General features: G+C 39.4%; 1 protein-coding gene across 9 annotated transcripts in view; it reads right to left on the bottom strand.

The window, feature by feature from the left end:
• The window catches only part of Scn11a (sodium voltage-gated channel alpha subunit 11), a 143,214-nt gene that overhangs the window by 42,478 nt on the left and 79,955 nt on the right, over positions 1-20,781 (bottom strand). For 8 of the 9 annotated variants that reach the window (XR_004518772.1, XM_033768041.1, XM_033768040.1 and 5 more), the window contains exons 17-24: positions 19,013-19,120; positions 18,191-18,308; positions 16,180-16,334; positions 14,167-14,340; positions 9,488-9,592; positions 8,894-9,130; positions 7,996-8,049; positions 4,638-4,772 (exon numbers count right to left, since the gene is read on the bottom strand). Coding sequence is in view for 8 of the 9 variants with exons in the window: in XM_033768041.1 (XP_033623932.1) it covers positions 4,638-4,772; positions 7,996-8,049; positions 8,894-9,130; positions 9,488-9,592; positions 14,167-14,340; positions 16,180-16,334; positions 18,191-18,308; positions 19,013-19,120 (1,086 nt within the window). In the remaining variant the exon portion in view is untranslated. The remainder of the gene's footprint in view (positions 1-4,637; positions 4,773-7,995; positions 8,050-8,893; positions 9,131-9,487; positions 9,593-14,166; positions 14,341-16,179; positions 16,335-18,190; positions 18,309-19,012; positions 19,121-20,781) is intronic. The other variant, XM_033768042.1, reaches the window with a different exon arrangement.

The following is a 20,781-nucleotide window of genomic DNA, read 5'->3' as shown; positions in this document are numbered from 1 at the left end:
GCACACCTGAGTCTCCACACAGTGCCCTGGGATGGCAAGAGCCTCTGTCTTGTGTTTTGGGTGGGTCCCATGGACACAGGAATATCCATCAGGTATTCAATGTTGGTCCCCAACCAGCTGACTCTGTGCCAGATGCCTCACGACTGCTGGAGTCTTCACCCAGAACCCAAGGTCCCACCCCTTCCCTGGGCCTGTGTCCTGGCTTGGGCAATTGCCAGACAGAGGATTATAGTTGGGGGACCCCTCAAACAGAAGGGTCACCACACAGGCCCACAGGCTATAAAGAGGGGTAGAGAGACTTGTGACTTGGTGAATTAAAGACTAAATTCTAGAAGAAAAACACTGTTTTGGAACTAGGTAGGGATTTTTCTCCCTTCTTTTGACCGTTTGCTTGTTTTTCTTCTCTATTGATATTTTAAATTTTAATTTTATTTGGTAGAGCTTGCAATTTTATCACCAATTTTCTTGTTCCCCCTTTCTAAATATTAGTTTGTTTTATGGCTTGATTAGTTTCTTTTTTTCTTCTCTCTCTTCCTTCTTTTCCCGCTATCTCTCTTTCAATTTGTTTCCTTAGTTGTTTTTCTTTTTTGTTTTACTCTAGGTTAATCTCTATTCCTTATTATTTATCCTTTTCCTAGTTGTTTTTCTGTTACTGTTGTCTAATACTAATTTTCTTTTAATCCTTAATAGGAGCTTTTATTTCAATTTTACCTCTTTCTTCCCATCTTCCATTAATTAATTTTTCAAATTCTATATTTTTCATGCTCCCATTCTGGTACCACTATCCTTATTAGTGTAACCATTAACAACATCTATAGATGGTTAACTGTAGCTTATTATAGTTGAATACTGCTCTATGTTAACAGAGGTTAAATTGTTCTATTGAGTAATTATTTACTGCATTTCAATATCTGGTTTGTCTTAGAGTTTGTACTATAACTAAAGATCTTGTTTCTATGGTTAAAGGTGATATTGGTTATTAGAGTTTGTCATTATCCAGTTTGTATTTGATGCTACTGTTTCTATTTTACTAGTTTAACAAAGGTGACATAGTTGCTGCTATCAACTGGTTTTCTCCGTATATTAATATCTAGATTGTCTGGGATGATAAACAATACAGCAGTCTTTTACCAAAGAACTGGGTACCGGGGCCAAATAGGCTGAAACCTCTTTTCCCTAATAAACAGAAGTGGTTTGATCCTGGAACAGACCCAAAGGCCAATAGCTAGCTAAACATGAAAGACAACTCTGAAAAGTAGACATTAGCAAAAGAGATCTTGAGACCAACAATAAAGCTATCCACCATAAGCAATTTGCAAGCCTCAGCACAGAAAACAAACAAACCAAAAAGAAAACAGGGAAGCAAAATGCTCTAGAAGCTCTCAATTCCTCCAAAGCAAATCCACAGGGCATAGATAGGGTAAAAAAATAAAAAAAACACACAGCTGAAATGTCTGAAATGATAGCAGTGGAGGTAACAAACAGATCGATAAGACATTTGATGAATTCAAAGAGATAATTAATAAAATGATAATCCTAATAAAATAAATGATCAGTAAATCAAGAGAAGATAACAATTAAAAAAACTAGAAGAGCTTTAAAAAAAGATGCAAGTCATGAATGTCCAGCATAGATAAGAATTGGAGTTCATAAAAAAGTTTCAAACAGAAATCTAGATTAAAAACCTTATTGAGAGTTTGATCCCTGGTACCAGACAAAGAAAACAAAACAAAACAAACCTTATTGAAAGTACAGGCTTGACCAATGTGAGACCTAGAAGACAGGGCTGTGGCTGGGATCAACTAATGAGAGACACTAAAAATAACAAGGGAACTTGAAAAATGGATCCAGCAGCTGCTAGATCATGCAAAGGAGACTAATCTAAGATTAATTGGAAGTAATGAAAAAATCAGAAGACAGCACAAAGAGCATAAAAATAACTGACTACAAAAGTAAGAGAAAAAAAAATACCTTTCCAGATAAGGAAAAAGAATTTAACATACACATAAGTGAGGCATGTAGAACCCTGAATAGCCATGACCAGAAAAGAACCACCTCACCACACATAATACTCAAGGTTCCAGAAATGTAACAAAAGAGCAGAATTTAAAAGCTGTTAGAGAAAAGGAACAAATTAATTATAAAGGAAAACCCATCAGAATTACAGCAGACTTCTCAATACAAACCCTAAAGCCAAGTAGAGCCTGGAGTGAAATGTTTCAAGCCTGAAAAGTAAACAACTTCCAACCCAGACTGATGTATCCCACAAAACTATCTTTCAGAATTGATGGAGAAATAAGATACTTCCATGATAGAAAGCAACTAAACAAATTCATGAACACCAAATCAGCGCTCCCAAAAATTCTCAAGGACATTCTACAGAGACAATAGAGACAACAATGCCAAAAGGCCCAACAGAATGAATTTACTAGGCCAGGCAAGCATCTTAATTATTTTTCTCCTTGTTGGGACAAAATACCCAACACCAACAAGTGAAAGGAGGAGAGGTGCATTTCAGATCACAGTTTGTAGAGGTTTCAGTACACAGTCAGTTGGCTCCAAGGCAGGGCAACACAGTAGAGGGGCATCACAGAGAAGAAACAGTTCATGACACTGTAGGCAGAAGGTAATGAGCAGCAAGCAGCAGCAGCCAGCCTGCCTTTCCCTTTTATTTCATTCAGACCATCAGCCTTTTGGGTGGTGCTACCAGAACTATGTTAATTCCAGTTAGTGGAATCCAGTTAGGTGATTCCAGTTAATCACCCTTAATCCCAGTATCACATGCCCTAGATCCAGCCAACTCTGAAAGGCCCCATCTATGACTTCATGAAGATTGAGGGGGGGACAGGTAGATACAAAACATACAAAAATTCAATTAAATAGAATGGAATAAAAGGAACCAATGGCAGGAAAATAATGTAATGAAAAGGGTTAGTCAATAACTATCAGTTATAACCTTCAATGTGAATGGTCTCAATTCACTAATCAAAAGACAGTTCAGCAGAATAGATTGTGAAACAAGATCTAAGAATATGCTGCATACAAGAAACAAACCCAAAAACTTAACCTAAAAATTCATAGACTGAAAGTCAAAGGTTAGGAAAAATATTCCATGCAATAGAAACCCAGAAAAAAGTAGCATTGCTATTTCAATTGCAGACAAAGTATATTTCAAGACAAGACTGAGCAGAAGAGACAAAGAAGGTTAAGGGAACAATTCAACACAAAAGAATAACAATCATAAATATGTAAGCATAACTACTGGCACACTCAACTTCATAAAACAATAATAGACATGAAAAAAATCAGATAAGCACCAACTACAATATAGTTGTAAAGGGGAACCTCAATACCCCACTGCCACAAATAGAGAGATCAACTAGAGAAAAATCCAACAAAGAAATACCAGAGTTGAACCAAACCTTTCAACAAATGGACTTAATAGATAACTACAGAGTTTTTCACCTAACAGAATACACATTCAACAGCACATGGAACTTTCTCCAAAATAGATCACACACTAGCCCATAGAATACGCTTAAGTAAATGCAAAGAGATGAAAATCATCCCATGCATATTATCAGATCATGGTGCAATGAACAACAGCAAAAGAACACCACACAAATGGGAAGGGGAGAGACATTTGGAGGGAGGCAGGAGGGAAGGAAGACCTAAAAAAAAGAATTAAGATGTGTTATGTACATGTACAGACTCTTCGTGATGAACACGATCACTGTGTACTGCAAACATGTACTAATTAAAACAGAAAATAAATAAAAAGCAATTAATTTTTCTATCAAAAATTCAAAATATAAAGGAATCCCACATATTTATATACATGCTCAGTTAGAAGGTAACTGGGAGGTGTGGGGTGCCAAAATGATAAAAGGCATTGTCTAAAGTGGGTATTATTTGGTGATTATCGTAAGGTGATCTCCCTTAATTTTACATAGTACAGCCAGGCGTGGCAGTGCACACCTGTAATCCCAGCACTTGGGAGGCTGAGGCAGGAGGTTCCCTGCGAGTTTGAGACCAGCCTGGGCTACATAGTGATTTCCAGGTCAGTCTCAACCACATAGTGAGACCCTGTCTCAAACAAACAATTTTACATAGTACAAAGCTCTTGTAGATTTCAGAACCAGAGAAACAACATCTGAGTATTATAATGCCTGGAGTAACCCTTCTTAGCTGTACCTCTACCCTGGCCATCTTCTTTCTACGTAGCTTCAAGTAGGCTTGTATTGTGGGGCAGGACACAAGTTTGCAGAGAAAATAATGCCCCTTCTTTTTATCATGGATAACAAGGTACACTTGAAATGCTATTAAAATATGAGTATAGTGTCATAAATGCCAATCTTGGAAGCTATTATTCTCTTAGGATCCAATTATGACCAGGTTTCATCCTCCCAATAATATCCGTTAAGACAGTGAAGGCAACGACTTAACAAAACTTAGATTTCCGGTTCCCGTTCAACCTTATTCCTGAGAGTCTTCTCTGAGCAGAAGCCCCTTTCTGTTCTTGTGCAGATGGCAAGAGATACCACTCTTCCCAGGAGCTTACATCTGAACTACGTTCCAGTAAAGCCCTTTGTAGAAGACAGGGGAGATCCCTAAATCAGCACAACTGGCATACTTATCTTTTTTTGCTGTTGATTGAAGTTGTCAATAATAACGCCAATGAAGAGATTCAGTGTAAAGAATGAGCCAAAGATGATAAAAGCTATGAAGTAAACATACATGACTACATGTGCCTCAAATTGTGGTGGTCCGTCCTGTTGGGGATTTTTTAATAAGAAAAAACACTTAGTGAAGAGAAATGAATCCATCCTAACTGCTTCACGTAGAAAACAAAACTGTCTCTTGGCAGCAACCCTAACGTTACCTCCTGTTGACAGCCACAGTTGCTATGGGGAGCTCTTTTGTTCCCCTCACATAATTTGAGTGGTACTCATGGTGGGGAGTTGGGTGGCTGGAGGCATGGATTTTGCTTCTAAGCAATGGAGATCCATTTAAGAGATTTTAAGTGGGAGGAGTGACATGATCACATTTCTCTTTTGCAAATCTCCTGAGTGAACACTCACGCACTGTTGGTGGAATGAACATTAGTACAGCCATGATGGAAAACAGTGTTCTTTAGAAAACTAAAAATAGAACTACCATATGATCTAGCTCTCACATTCCTTGATATATATCTGAAGGAAATGAAGCCAGCATGCAACAGAGGGGTACTTGCATAACCATATTTATCAAGACAGTATTCACAATAGCCAAGGTATGAAAATCAGCCTAAGTACCTATCAACAAATGAATGGATAAAGAAAATATGGTATTTATACCCAGCGGAGGACTATTCAGTAATAAGGAAGAGTTAAATCCCATTATTTGCAGGAAAATGAATGAAAGTGGAAGACCTCATTTTAAACGAAATAAGCCAGACATCAAAAGACAAGTATAGCCAGGTTTGGTGGCCCACGCCTGTAATCCCAGCACTCAGAAGGCTGAAGCAGGAGGATCACTGTGAGTTCAAAACCAGCCTGGGCTACACAGTGAGTTCCAGGTTAGTCTCACTACATAAGTGAGACCCTGACTCAAAAAAACAAAAACAAAAACAAAAGACAAGTATAACACATTTTCCCTCATTTGTGTAAACTATCAAAATAAAACAACCACCAAAACAAAGATGACCTAAAGGTAGAAAATGGTATTAAGAGTCTGGGTAGGGGACCATGGAAGAAGGGACAGCAGAGGAAACAAAGGCAGAAGAGGGGAGAGGCATGAATAAGGTTCAGTTATACTGGTACTAAAATGTCACCGTGAACCCCACTGTACCTCATGTGTGCAATTAATATAATTACTATAATATGCGTTCATAGTTACAATAGTAGTTTTTAAAATTGAAAAAAGAATTCCCTGTGTGTCTGTATGGATATACATCAGAAGTAACCCTAGTGAAGGCAAGGTTGCCAGAGAAGGGGTGCAGAGGGACAGGTCTACCAAACACTGACTGAATACATCCTTCATATCAACACCGCGGTCCTGTGCATCGCTCTATCTGTGGTTTTGCCCTTTCACTCTTGAATTCCTAGTGTTGAGCAGCATGACAATCAGGCTTTGGAGTAGACACACATTAACTCCAACCAAGTCCCTCAGGTTGGTATTTGCCCGAAGTATCTGAGACTCCTTTCATCCCAGTTCTTTATGTTCTTGAATAGATATTTTTTATTTCTAATTCCCACATAGTAACCCATGTTTATGGGAGTGTGGTGCGACATATATAAATCAGCATTAGTATACCCATAGGCTCAGACATTGATCATTTATTCTTTGTGGAGAACTTTCAAAATCTTCTCTACTAGCTATTTTGAAATAATTAATGGTTGTCAACCATAGTTATTCTGCTGTGCAATAGAACATCAGAAGCTATTCTTCTTACCCAATTTCATTTCGGTACATTAACCATTTTCTCTCCACCCTTCTGTCCAGGGTTCTGATAACCACTCTTCTGTTCTCTACCTCTATGAGACCACAGCTTCTGCATTTAAATGAGAACATGAAATATTTGCCTTTTCGTGCCTGACTTATTTCATTGCATATAATGTTGAGTAACATGTCATTCATGTTGAAAATGACAAAATATCATTATTTTTTTAATGACTGAATACTATCCCCTTGTGTATGTTTACCACATATTCTTTATCCACTGGTAGACACTCAGATTAAGTTCATATCTTGGCCACTGTGAATAGTGCTGCAAAAAAACATGCAAATGCAGATGAATCTTCAAAGTACCAATTTCAACTTCTTTGGATGTATATACCCATATGGGCCATATGGTAGTTACACTACTGCTTTTTTGAGTAATCTCCACGCTGTTTTTCATAGTGGTTATACCAGTTTACATTCTCACTGCCAGTGTACAAGACTTGCCTTTTCTTCGTGTCCTCCCAGCATCTGGTATTTGTTTTGATAATAGCTATTCTAACCTGGGTAAGGTGATGTATCTGTGTGGTTTTGATCTGCATTTCTCTGATGATTCATAATGTCGAGTATTTTTTCGTATATTTGTCGGTCATTTTCATACCCTATTTGAGAAATGTCTATTCAGGTCATTTGCTCATTTTAAAGCTGGACTCTTTTTTTTTTGTTCCCAAGTTGTTTGCGTTCCTTATATATTCTGGATGTGAGCCTTAGGTGAATGAATAGTGTGCACATACTGCCATCGGCTTTATGCTTTTGGGGACAGCTAGTGAGATGATTTTCCTTTTTTTTTCTCTCTCTCTCTCTCCTGATCACTTTTTAAAAATAGATCTGTGAGTGTTGATAGCTCTGTCATCTGTGGGATTTTTCTGTGATGTCTGTCATTCAGTACCCACCACTGGCACATTCTATGGCTCTGGGCAGCTCTCTTCCTTTCTAACCCTCAATTTTCCCAGCTGGGAAAAAGAAAACAGAAAACAGAATCGATTGTGGAATATTCTTCAAACTTCTGGAACCCATGATTATTTTTTCACTAACTGAAACTGAGAGTTGGCAATCACCAGAATCCCCTCTAGTCTCCAGGGAAACTGGAGCCATAGGAGGGTCTCTCTCGCTCAGACTTAGCTCAATACTAAGGATTTCTCACAGTCTAAAACAGGTGGGCTCTGAAATTTGCTTTCTTTCCTGTCCATCCACTTGGAAGAGATGAGAAGAAACCTCAACCCTCCTGTTATTCTGTTGCTTCTGGCTCTACCGCTCACATGAATGTTTCTTCCTCATTCATCACAGAGAAAGAACACTGGGCTTAAAAACTATGGGGTGTCAGATTTTCACCAGAGAATGTATTGGAGCACTGTTTACGAAGCGGTGGCATTTCATAATTTTTTCCCAAAGAAAACAAAGCAGAGAACCTTGGCTGCTAGAACTATAGTACAGGAAAGTTTTGGATTGCCCATGTACTCACAATATCTCTGATTTGAATCTAACATTCTAGAACACGGTGTAACATAGACTCACTTTCGTGGAATCCACAGCTGCATACATAATTTCCATCCAGCCTTTATATGTTGCCTGCAACAGAAGCAGAGAAACACGGCCTCGACTGTAGTCTTACCAATGATGAGCACACACTATGCAAAGGTTGCCAGGCAGAGTGGGCAAATGTCAGTAAGATGGTTCCCATCGTGCCTGGATGGAATACCCACATAAAAGAACATAGAGTCAGATGTGGTAGTGCACATCTGCAGTCCCAGCTTTTCACAAGGTGGAAGCAAAAAGATCAAGAGTTTGAGACCAACCTCAAATTTACTGAGTTGTCTACCCCTTGCTTCACAAATAAAAAAAGTAAAAATGGCTGGGAATATAGCTCCAGGGTGAAGGCCCTGGGTCCAACCTTTAGTACCATAAAATGAAAACAAAACAATCGCAGCACCTTGGATTATTTTTCCCTCTTCATTTGCATGAGACAAAAAGTTTAAAAAAACAAAAACAAACCTGGAAGATTGCTAGAGAATCTGAGCCCCAATCACAGGAAAGACCAGATTCTTTCCTGATGCCACCTCAGTCTGCAAAACCGGTCCAAGACCCAGCTACTGTCATCTGAATGGGGAATTGTTCACAATGACCTGTACCTGAGCCTCTGCTCCTGTCTGGCTGGAGCTCAAGGGAGCATGCAAAATACCACAGAAGATAGAGGAGATGTGCACATCTGTAAAGGGCATCACTCAGGATTTGGGGCTCAGTGGTCCAGAGTTGGAATGCTCAGTGAGGAACAGTTTCAGAAGGCACTGGCTCCCACATGAGGATCTGATTCTATTATCTTAATGGAGTCACTGTGTTTTATGACCTGAAAAATTATTTAAGACTTTTGCAAGCTTTCTCTTCTCATAATGAAAAACATACCAACAGCACTTACCACTTGCAGCAGAGCGAGGTAAGCCATCCCCACGTGGTCAAAGTTGACATTTGGGGGGTTCCAGGTGTAATTTTGAGTGCATTTGCCATCTGGTAGAATTGTGTAATTAGCCACATTTCCGAACTTTCCAGAAAATAAGTTTACTCCCAGAATACAAAATATGAGCCAGAAAATGAGGCAGACAAACAAAACATTCACAATGGCAGGTATGGCCCCTATGAGAGCATTAACCACCACCTTAAGGAAACAAAGCAAAAGAAAAACATAACAGATGGGTAGGACTTACCAAATCTTGACCATCCCATGATGAGCCTGATGTGCAGGGCTGGATTTCCTCAAATTCTCTCTTTACTCACTACGCCTTGTCCCCCACCCCATGGCAAATCCTGCTGTCAGTTCCAGTTGTAACTAAGAATACCTAAGCAGCAACCTGTGATGACTTAGGAGATCCCTGCTCTAGGATTCTGAAGGGGTTGGGTGGGAGGAACTCTAGGAAAAGCTTAACAATTGAAGAAAGGCCAATCCTAGAAGAGCAGTCAGTTTCTCTGCCTTTCTCTGCCAGGGGAAATCTCCAACCATCCACTTGGAAACTACCTTCATTCCTTCAAATCGAGACAGGGCTCGAAGAGGCCTCAGTGCTCGCAGAGTCCGGAAGGCTTTCCATTGCTGTAGGTCCACAAAACTGACCACCAATGAGACCTGGGGGGAAGAGAATCTGCCTGTGAGTGCCTGGGGAAGCCAAGAGAGTTCAAGAGGCCAAGTCTAGCAGCAAATCAGACCCTGCTGGAGGAAGAAGGCAGAGGAGAGGCCACTGCTCTCCTTGTCTGGCAAATCTAGTCCATAAAATACATTTGTATTTCATAATGAAAGACCAGGAAAAAGGAAACCCAAGAAACTAATGTGAATTGAAGAAAACCAAAGAGATGTGACAATGATCTATGGACTGGGATTCTGAACTGGGTCCTGGATTTAGGTGGGGACCAAAGGCGGGTCAATAGAATTAATCATAAAGAATCTTGTTGTGACAACTGATAAAATTGAAAAATGGATGTAGATTTCAGTATAGAATTAGCACTAAACTTCCTAACTTTGATCATTATATTCTAATTACATGATATAGTACCCTTATTAGAAAATATAGACTGCAATGTTTAGCAGTAAAGGTACATGATGCTTGCAATTTAATTTTAGAGAGAGAGGGAGAGGAGGGAGGGATGGAGGGAGAGAAAATATGAGAATATATGCAGATGGGAAACTGGTAAAACTGGAGAGATGAGGGGTTCTTTATAATATTACTTGCAGCTTTTCAATTAGTTTGAAAATATATCAAAAAAAATCACAAAGAGAAAAACAACTTGTTTGCTAATGTTTCTCCTTACTTACATAGCTCCTTTTTGGGAAATAAAATGCATTTTCCACTCCTAAATACTTTTTCCTAATGGGACAGGACTGAGGGTTGAGAAGCTATGCTAAGTACACTAAATGAAACCCTAACAATATGCTGAACTCAATGACCTCTTTTCTACAGATGTTCAGTATCTCTTATTTGTCATGGAGTCTCTGAGGTTTGTCTTGGAAGAGGAGTAGCTAAGTTGGCCAGAAGGTGAATTGTGATGTCCTTGAAATAGCCAAAGTCAAAGTTTACTGCTATCCAGAACATTCCCCACTTGTCCTGTCAGCTTCAGTGTAGTAGTAACATACTTGTAATATGACAGAATAGTACAATTAAAAAATTTTATAATCAATTTAAAATGTTCTTATCAAACCAAGATACGTCATGTAAAGGTATAAGTTCCCAATGATGAATGCAACTGTATCGAATGCCTAAAATGTACCAGTATAAGAATTTAAGAGAAAAAAATAAATCAAACAAAATGTTCTTATTTATCATGATTTTTTAAATAGGCGTTTGGCGATAGTACTGCTTGTTGACAGAGTATTCCAGGGCGTTTCTCACAAACACTCTTCCTACTGTCCCTAGCCTAGGAAAAGGATGGCAGCACCTAGCTTGCATTTATCATTCTGCATTGCTTCTGAAATCCATCATGCATATTCCTATAGTCCATGCCTTTTAACGGCTGTAGAATATTATAACATATAAACAATCAAGTTTTTTGGATCTGTTCTCCCTTGGTGAGTTTCTTGATAATTTCCGTTTCTTTACTACTCTGAACTGCAGTGAATGACAGCATGTGTGTTTTTCCTGGGTATATATTTAAGAGTTTTCTTTGGATGTAGAAAAGAAAGTGATAGTTCTAGAGTATACATTGGGGTCATTTATAATTTTATTTAATAGTGCAAAGCTTTTCCCACAATTTGTACCATGTAAATTGTTAGTAGTGATTAAGATATTCCATTTTCCTATATCCTTCTCAATATTAGATATCAATTAACTTTCAAATATTTGCCCATCGAATGGGTGAAAAAGGTCTCTGATTTTGCAGTGTACTTCTGTGCTAACTAGTGAAAGTACCAGTAGTGTGTACTTCTTTATATACATTTATTATTATCTTAAATTCCTTCTGTGAGTTGCCTGTTTGTATTTTTCTTTCATTATTACTTTGGCTTGTCTTTCTCCTGAAGATCTGTAGGGAGTTTTATATATTACAAGTAATAATGATCTACTACCTGCATGACAAATACTGTACCTCAGGCTCTCGCTTATCTTTAATTATAATTTCAGTATTGTTGAATAAGAAAATGAAAGTTTTATATTTTGATGTAGTTGAATTTGCATATTTTATGTGGTTTGTGTTTGCATTTTTCTACTCCAAAATTGTAAAAATTATTACATGTAATGTTGATTGACAAGCAACATTATAGGATTGGTCATATAAAGTCTCTCACTTAGCCAGGCACAGTGGCACCTGCCTGAAATCTCAGCACTTGGAAGGCTGAGGCAGGATGGTTGCCATGAATTCAAGGCCACTCTGAACTACATGGCAAGACCTGTCTCAAACCCTCCCTGCAACTCCCTCACTTACTCTGCACAGCAACGTCCCAAGCTAAGCGGTATACTACAGCACCTATCATGTAACAGGTGAGAAAGCCTGAAACTCAGACAATGAGACTTGTTTCAGGTCAAGGAGTTGATTAGTGGTCAAACGGAGACTCACAGATTAGTTTGTATGCTGCTCAGGCTAACAACAGTAGTAGTGAACCACACTTACTGAGTGCTTTCCCTGGTTTCTAAACATATACGATTATAACATTATTTTCTTTTCTTGATCATTTCTGTTCTATTTATTTTGTTATCAAGGTCATGCTTGTCTCATTATTAGGTTTGTAAGTTTTCTCTCCTTTTCTACTCTGTAACAATTTGAAAAAGAGTGGGGTTAACTGCTCTTTGGGAGCGTAGTAAAACTTGCCTATGAAAACCATCTGGTGCTGGTTCTTTTAGTGGTTTGACTGCTGTTTTGATATTTTAAGGGTTATTGCTAGATTATTATTTTATATTTGGTAGATTTAGTCAGTTCATAATCCTCATTTTTATTAATGAAAGAACTCATGTAAAAGAAGGGAAATGTTCTGTCCAAGGTTGCATTGATCAATTATCTTGAGGATGTAGCCTCCTAGTAGCACAGTTAGAAACAAAGGAGCTGAGAGAGTCACTTTCTTCCTTCTCCTTAACTGGAAACAGCACCCTATGGTTATTCCTGCTTCCATTATCATAAGAGAGATACAAAAATAACAGAAGCCTAAGAGATCGCCATGCATTGGTGCCAATGAGGGATTTGGGGGGAGGCACCAAAAGCTGGGGTGTCTGCACTTTAGATTCTGAAAGCCTGAGTTATTGGCCCTTTGCCCCCTTTTTCCTGATGTTCTTACCTTTCTCATGATCTTCAGTAAAAGTAGCTACTTACCACTCACTACTGGGTGCATGCTTTCCTCATCATACACAAGAACCTGGACTATTATTGGCCCATTCAACTATAATACTAAGTGTTGGACTTGTGTAATACTCAGTAAGCAAAGCTCCACCACGGAGATGACAGTCTTCTGTTCACAAGACTTCTAGTTCACCAACTTGCAGGCTTTTCATCATAACTTAAGATATTGGGCAAGTTATTTGCACTCTGGAAACTAAAAACATAGTGTTTCTGTTCCCTTCTTCAAGTCCTCTTAGAGCCCCCAGGTACTGATGATTTTGTAAAGTGCCTGAACCACACAGCCTGTTTTTGCCCACTAGCAATTTGTTTTCCTGGCAAGGTTTACTCCACTGAATTATGCTCATGCACTTATTTTTCTAATTCCTAGCTTGGACAAAAATCTAACTATTTCATGGTAGAAAAAATAGATATTAAAATTTAAGACTTTGGGGTGAGACTTACTAGGTTTTGGTCTTGATTTTTGTTTTGGGGGAGGTTGTTTTTGTTTGTCTGTTTGTTTGGTTTTGAGGCAGGGTCTTGCTATGTAGTCCAGGCTGGCCTTGAACTCACTATGCAGCCCACGCTGGCCTCAAACTAACAGTGATCTCCCTGACTCAGCCTCCTGAATGCTAGGATTACAGGCATAACCCACCACATCTAGCTCTGGGACTTATGTTTTGAATCTTACCTCCACTACTTCTAGGTGGGCACTATTGAACATTCTTTAGCTCTCTGTGGTTTATTTACTTCCTTTGAATATGGAGAAAATAGGGCCATGGATTTAGCTCAGTGGTGCCACTGCCTGCCTCGCAAGTGCAAGGTGCCAAGTTCAATCCCCCGTACAAAGCAAACAAACAAAACTGAATATGGAGAAAATAATAAGAGTGGCTGTGGTAAGTACAAGAGAGAACACAAGCAGAGGATATGGCACAGTTCCTAGTATGGAGAAAGCCCTTCAATAAACATGGTCTACCATTTCTACCATTAGCTTTAGCGTTATGGAGGTAGAAGGAGATAGAAATTCCGGTTTCACCACTGATCTGCCCTGTGACTTGAAACATGTTCCTAGCCCTCTAAGCGTCAGGTTGCCCCATCCGTGATATGGTAGCTGTCTTAACTCAGAACAACTGTGTATGTTAAGTGAGAGTGCTTATGGAGACAAGAGTGTGAGTGCCATCACAGGAAAGTGCTTAGAAAGAGCAGTGTGTCAAAGGTGGGGCCCAGGAGAGGCTGGGTTGCTGACAGACAGACGGCGACTACTTGTACTTTCTCTGAAGAGTCAAGGACACAAGAAACATTTTGGAGAGGCACACATAAAAGGCACACAGGAAAAGCAGTTCCCTCAAAATCCCCTTTCTCACCCCCTGCTCCAAATTGCTTGGGACACATAGATGGTAAACTTACGACCACAATGATGAAATCCAGCCAGCACCAGGCATTGGTGAAATACTTGCTAAATCCAAAGGCCACCCATTTCAGAGCCATCTCCAGGACAAAAATAGACGTGAAAATATTGTCAGTACAATTTAGTAAATTTTGGATGTGGCGATAATTAGAAAGGTGAATATCTTCAAATACCTGAAATAATAAAACATAACCATAGGCCAGGTTGGATATTTGCAAAGAATTCCTTGCTTACTTTCTGTTTTTCTACCTTATGTTAATAAAAACTAGTGTTTCTTTTAGTGATAAGGTTTTGCTCTAAAGGTATTAAAGCTATCTAGAATTTTCCAATGGAATTGATTCTTCAAGTAAATGAAATAAAAAATGGAAAATCTTACCAAAATTTGTACATTTCTGTCGGCCCTATGATCCCATGGTCTCCATCACTAGCCCTAGAATACTTCCAGGTAGATCTTCCTAGTGGATCACTGCACCATTTCCTGGCCTTACTAATCCTTTCAATTCTTCCCAACCTTTTCGGAAACACTCAGAAGCATAGGTCATCTTTTTCATTCTCCCAGTCACCTCAGTGAGGCCACTGTTTGTTTGCCTCTTGAGGACAGACAAATGTGACTGGAGTTAGAGACTCATTTTCTCTCTCATTTTGAAACCTTAGCAACAGGTTGGCTAAGCAAGTCTGAGTTAGCTCAGTGAATGAGCTAGCCCAACAACCGAGCTTGGGAGGCTCTTGTTTTATGATTAAACCATTTTTGGATCCAGGAGGTTCTCATTATTATGTAGTTGTCCAGACCAAGCTTGTGAAATTCTAACAAGCCCCAAATCTATAATGTGTCTTCTGATTCAGTGGAAATGGGGGTGGGGGCAAGACTCAGCATTAAGGTTGGCTGAGCTGCTGGCCCGTAGACCAAATACAGTTCATTTTGCTATTCCAGTTTTTGTATAAATACGTACAATGACATGGGCTGGGTCTCTCTCCTGGCACCCTCTGCTTTGTATGTTCAGTACTGCTCTGCCCACTTACACTTGCCTCACTGAAGATCAGACCAGTCGTGGTGCCCTCTGCCACATCTCTGATCACACCCCTGTGTCCATGCCTTTGGACAGCACCTCTGCTCTCCCACTGACTTGCACAAGCAGCGTGTATGGAGTAGAGCCCCGGAATAAAGGCAGACATCAGTGGGACATGGTCACCAGAAGACACAGGTAACCCCCTGACCAAGGACTATCAATAAAAATTAATTAAGGGAGTCCCCTGGGGTGGCTCTAGAGACGTTTGCTTTTGTGTTTGAGGAAGTTGATTTGTCTCTAAATCAAGGAGAAACCAGGAGTCTGTTCACTTAACATAACAAACAGGAAGGGAGGTTATTTCCATATTACGACAGTCTTAAGGGGAGACATAAGATAGAAAAAAGAGAGAGTAAAGATAGGAAAGGGAAGAAAAGACAGAGGAAGGGAAAAGATAAGTGAGTTAAAGAGGAGTTTATTACTATGTCTCTGTAAACAGTTATTTTTAAACCTCCCTGGGACTTGGGACTCAGACCACAGTTCAAAGATCATCAAAATAGAGCAGAATCTTCTTTCCTACCTTTCAAGGGGTGGTGAGTGATAAGAAATATCAGAGCATCTGATTATGTCCTACTCTGGTTCCTGTAGCCCCCTTCCACAAATATTTTGTCTTTTTGAAAGTAGCACTATGATCTTCAGAAGAAGGGAGGATAGGAACACTTATCTAAAGGAAATATGTATAATAAAAGGAATAATAAAAAGGTCCAGAAATCCTCCGAGATGAGGGGTAGAGATCAAGGGCTAGATTCTAGAAATCACTTACAGTATCTCTGGCATGGGAATTTCATAGTTGCATTGCGACTATAGAAGTTGTTGTGCAAAACCCTACCTGCTAAAGGAACCACCAGTGAAAACCCCACTTCTGACTGGTCTTCCCACATTCACAGACCCATGAGAGGGGCCCTGGATGACCTGATACCCAATGTCTCCACAAGACTGATAATTTACCAGTGCCCCACTGCTCAGCAGAATCACAAAGATAATGAAGCTCTCAAACCAACTGTGTTTGACTATTTGGTAGCAGGTTTTCCGTAGGTTCCACCAAATGACCCAGAGTGACTTTCTCTTATCCATTTTACAACATGGAAGGAAGGAACTCAGACCTGCAAGGAAGCAGCATGAGTACTATCATTAGTGCTTTAGTCAAAGGAATTAATCGCCCCAATTCTTCACTCCTTCTCATATTCATGTCCCCTGTCTTGTGACCTACTGTTTTTTCATTAAAAAGGTAAAAATCGCTTTCCAACTCCTTAAATCTGGGCTTCTCCACGTGACTTGCTTTGATCAGTAGGGTGGAGCTGTGGTCACAGTATACTAGCTTTGAGCCTAGGCTGTGAAAACCCTTGCATGTTTCCATTTGCCCTCTTGTACCTTCTCTACAGGGAAGACATGTGTAGTTTACCCCGTTGGTTCTGGGAAAGGATGGTAGACTTGAAGCAAAGACAAGTTGCCCAATTGACTTCAGGCTAGATCCTCTGATTCCAAGAAGACAATAACACTCACATGAGTAAAGCCATCTACCATTAGCAGATACCCAGCATAGATCAAATGAGTCATGCAGATCCTTTACTGTACGCCACTGAGGTTTTGTGGTTGCTTATCATGAAATAAATTTGGGGGGACTAGCATACAGATTGTGTCCAAAGGACTTCAGGAATGAGATACACACAGTCATAGGGTTTGTGAACCACCCAAGCCATGCATGAAAGAATCTGGCCACTTTCAGAGGTGTTTCCAAATAGCTGAGCATTTGTTCTTAACATGCACAGGCTTCTAACTTGTAGATCACATTATCCTTTCCTCCTTATTGTCTCTTCCTCTTCAAATTCTGACAATCCCTACTTCACAGTGAATACACCATTCCATTCTTTCCTCATCATCTTTCTAAGCCACTGTGAGATCTCCTCACTCTGCCCCTTTCCTCCCTCCTATCTTTCAGAACATCAAGAGGTTGTACACCTTCCTATAAGACTGTTTATTCTGACCTTTTATTCTACTCCTTCTAGAAACCCACATTGTCCTTCTCTATTGTTGACATCCTGTGCATATTTCAAGGATCAGGAAATCCCTAAACTAGCCTCTGTCCAGCTTTGGGACTATCAGACAACCTGAAATATGAATTTGGAATCCTTTCTTGGTCTAGTTTAGTCCCAAACTTATGGAGAAATTTTTAATTTTAGATGACTTTATTCATTTGTTAAGACGCTTATTTATTGATTTAAACCCACTATCTTGGCCAGGTTCTGTTTTCACACTACATACACAAGGCTGATTAAGTCAGTGCTTTCATTCTCAGGGATCCATAGCAGAGGTACATACAAATAAATTCCCACCATAAATAGAAGAAATAATAAAGGTTCATAGGGAAGAGTAGCACTGCATCTACTGAAGGAATCAGGAAAGTCCACATTTATTATTGCTTTATGTATTATATGCCAGACACTCTTCGAAGGGATTTGTATTTATTCATTTAAAACCCACAACAACCTTGTGTAGGGAGTACTATTATTATCTTCATTTTACAGTGAGGCACAGAAAGGTTAACTAAATTGTTCAAGTCATATAACTTGTAAATGGAAGAGTCAGAATTTGAGCTCAGGCAGTCTAGACGCTAAGCTAAAGATAGAAACTGCAACAGCCAAGTACTCATTTTGGTCTATTACCTCAAAAACACTAATGGTGGATGCACTAGGGACTATACAATGTGGTAGATATTTTGATTAGTGGGCTTCATAAGGACAATTTTTCTAGAATGTTTATCCTGCCTGTGCAAGCAGAGCTCACATAAATCATTTCCTGAAATGCATTCTGCTTGGACCTGATAATGGTCCCACAGGTCTCTAGGTACCATTGCATTCCTTTTGTCCCTAACAAAGAAGGAATCTACCCAAACCACAAAGCTACAAAGAAGATTCCCATTCAGACTTGTTGAACTGTATGCCAGAATATGGTCACTTACCTTTCGGCAAACATCTCTCTGGTTGCTTTGAGGGGTGGACCATTTTATATAAATTTCCAACAGGATCCTGCAGATCAATAGTGCTACATTCTGATAACACACTGATTGCATCGGACTTCTGCAGATCGTAATATAGGAAAGGAGAGTCAGTTGCCAATACCCTGTCTCACCCCTGTAGTATCTGGTTCCTTACTGTCTGATTTGTTAAGAGACGAAACCAAATAGGCAAAAGCTTCTAGGTATCAAGGGTATAAAGCAAGCACCCTTCCTTTTGGGTCTCTTTCTAAGTGTTCTGATCTGTTTGACCTCAGGAGAGGACTGTAACTACTCTCCAAGGCTGAGGGGTGATAAAGCACACAGAGACAAGTACTCAGCCTTTTCCTCTCCGCAAATCATAACTTTGACAGGCTGCTTCACTTCAGTTGGGGAAACCAGGTAATGAGAAGGCTGAGAGTGTGATTTTTACCTACCGCAGCTCATAGATTAATAGGCTTAGGAGAGTTCTCATTGATTTTGCTCTGTAAAAGACATTCTGCAAAGTCTAGAGTCATTTTAATCATCAAAACTTGAGGATATGACTGAAATCTAGAGGACAAGGACACAGCTAAACATCCTACAATTCACAAGGAAAAGCCCACCAAAACAAATTATCTTGCCTCAGACGTCATAGCAGCAAAGCTAAGACAGTGTGGCCTACACTCCTCTTAAGACTCAGCTCTGGCAACTACCTCTGCATTAATTCTGATACTCTTCCATAATGGCTATTTTGGAGGTGTGTGGATGAGTCACATATGCTTTCTGACAATACCCAAGGAAAATTACCTTCTGGGGATTCTGTGTGGTCAAAGAAAAATCTTCAGAGAACACATCAATTTCCACACTTTGAACTCCTGGGCTGGTGGGCTTCTTGGTCTCTTGATGGCCACAGTCCTGACATAGAGATGTGCAGAATAAAATTAATATTCTTCCGGGACATCTCACACATGAGGTAAAACAAGTCTGATGTCTATTTCACTTTCTGTTTGCCATGAGAATAGTCTCTGACATTATTTTTTTTTCTTTTAAAAAAATTCCTCCTGGAAAAATTCAGCATGGAATAATTCTAGAAAAATGATTACACAAAATAGATACTGAAACTTACTGCAAAGTTACATAATCAAAATAGGAACAAAATTTATCAAATAATTCAGAGAATAAACTTCTACAGGGATTTAATATATTTTAAATGTGTTCTTTCAATTAAATAGCTAAACAACGAATTATTTAATCAATAGTAATGGTATACACTGGCATAACACAGTAAAAATAAAATCAATAATCAAATGACAACCTGCTGTAAAGAGTGAATTCACACCTGTGAATTCCACACACTGACCACAGCCATCCACGAACTCCAAGCCTATTCTGTATTTTGTTTCCCCTCACATGGGGCAGCAGAGGTGCTAGCCAACCAGCTGACCTTACTGTGGAGAGAAGACAAGCCCTGGAGAGTCAGCAATGGCAGGGAAAAATAATGCACCTGATCAGGAATACTAACCCCAATAAAAGCCCATGGTTATTGTAAACTATAAAAACAGAGCGAGGTTTTATCCTGAAAATGACTCCTTCATGGCAGACTGAAGCTGGAGAAGAAACCAAGTGCAGTACCTGACATTGTCAGATACCATTTTGGGAAAGGGTTAACTGTTTAAGATTGAGCCAGAGAAAAACTACAGAACAACTTTGCTTTGGGGCTTCCAGTATTACCTTCTCTCAGTGACTGGGTGAGAGACAACTGCAAAGAGGGTTCAGGATGGGAACAGAACCCCCCGAGAAGTTTAATCTCAGTGATGGAAGGACACAGCCCTGGCCTCCATGGTAAGAAAACATGCCTTGCAAGTGTGGCTTTCAGAGGTGGTGGGAACTAAAAATACTGGCATTAAGACCATCAGTCTACTTGAAGCCCAAGCCCATTACTAACATCCAGCAGAGAGAGGCAGTCTGATTGCTTTCCCCATCTACCAAGTGAGCAAAGACACATCTGGGCTTGGACAGTTGCCACAGTCTGGGGTATAGGACAGAAGGCCCTCTATAGAGGGAGGTGGGAACTTCATAAACCCACTGACTGTAAAGCTAAGTAAAGAAAGTCAGGACTTCCTATGACTTGCTGGATTCTAAGACTGCAGACCCTGGAAAAATCCATTCATTCAAAAAGACAGAGGATTTTTTTTTTCTTTTAGACTCAATTTTTTTTTCTTTCATTAGTATTTGAAGGTTGTGTCTTTTCATTTTTTAAATTTGTTTCTTTAAATTTTTTGTTTTTCCCACTTATTTTTCTTTCATTTTACTCTTTTTTCTTATTCTTCTCTTTTGTTACTTTTACCTAATACTATTAATTTCCTTTTACTTAATAGGATACTTTATCTTACTTTTCTCCTCCTCATGTTTCATTGATTGATTTTTCAAATTCTACTTTTTAAATTTTCCAGTAATTCTCCTACCCGCTTCATCCTTACGAGTATAAACATCAAGCTTTATAAATCCTTAGATAGTTAACTCTACACTATTATTATTGAATACTGTTTTATTGTTAGTGGAGGTATAGTTATTGC

The sequence above is a fragment of the Fukomys damarensis genome, unplaced genomic scaffold (genome assembly GCF_012274545.1).
Source record: "Fukomys damarensis isolate Sample0158 unplaced genomic scaffold, DMR_v1.0_HiC HiC_scaffold_24, whole genome shotgun sequence".
Lineage (NCBI taxonomy): Eukaryota > Metazoa > Chordata > Mammalia > Rodentia > Bathyergidae > Fukomys > Fukomys damarensis.
The sequence above is the reverse complement of the archived record's forward strand: the minus strand, read 5'-3'. Positions and strand labels throughout refer to the sequence as shown.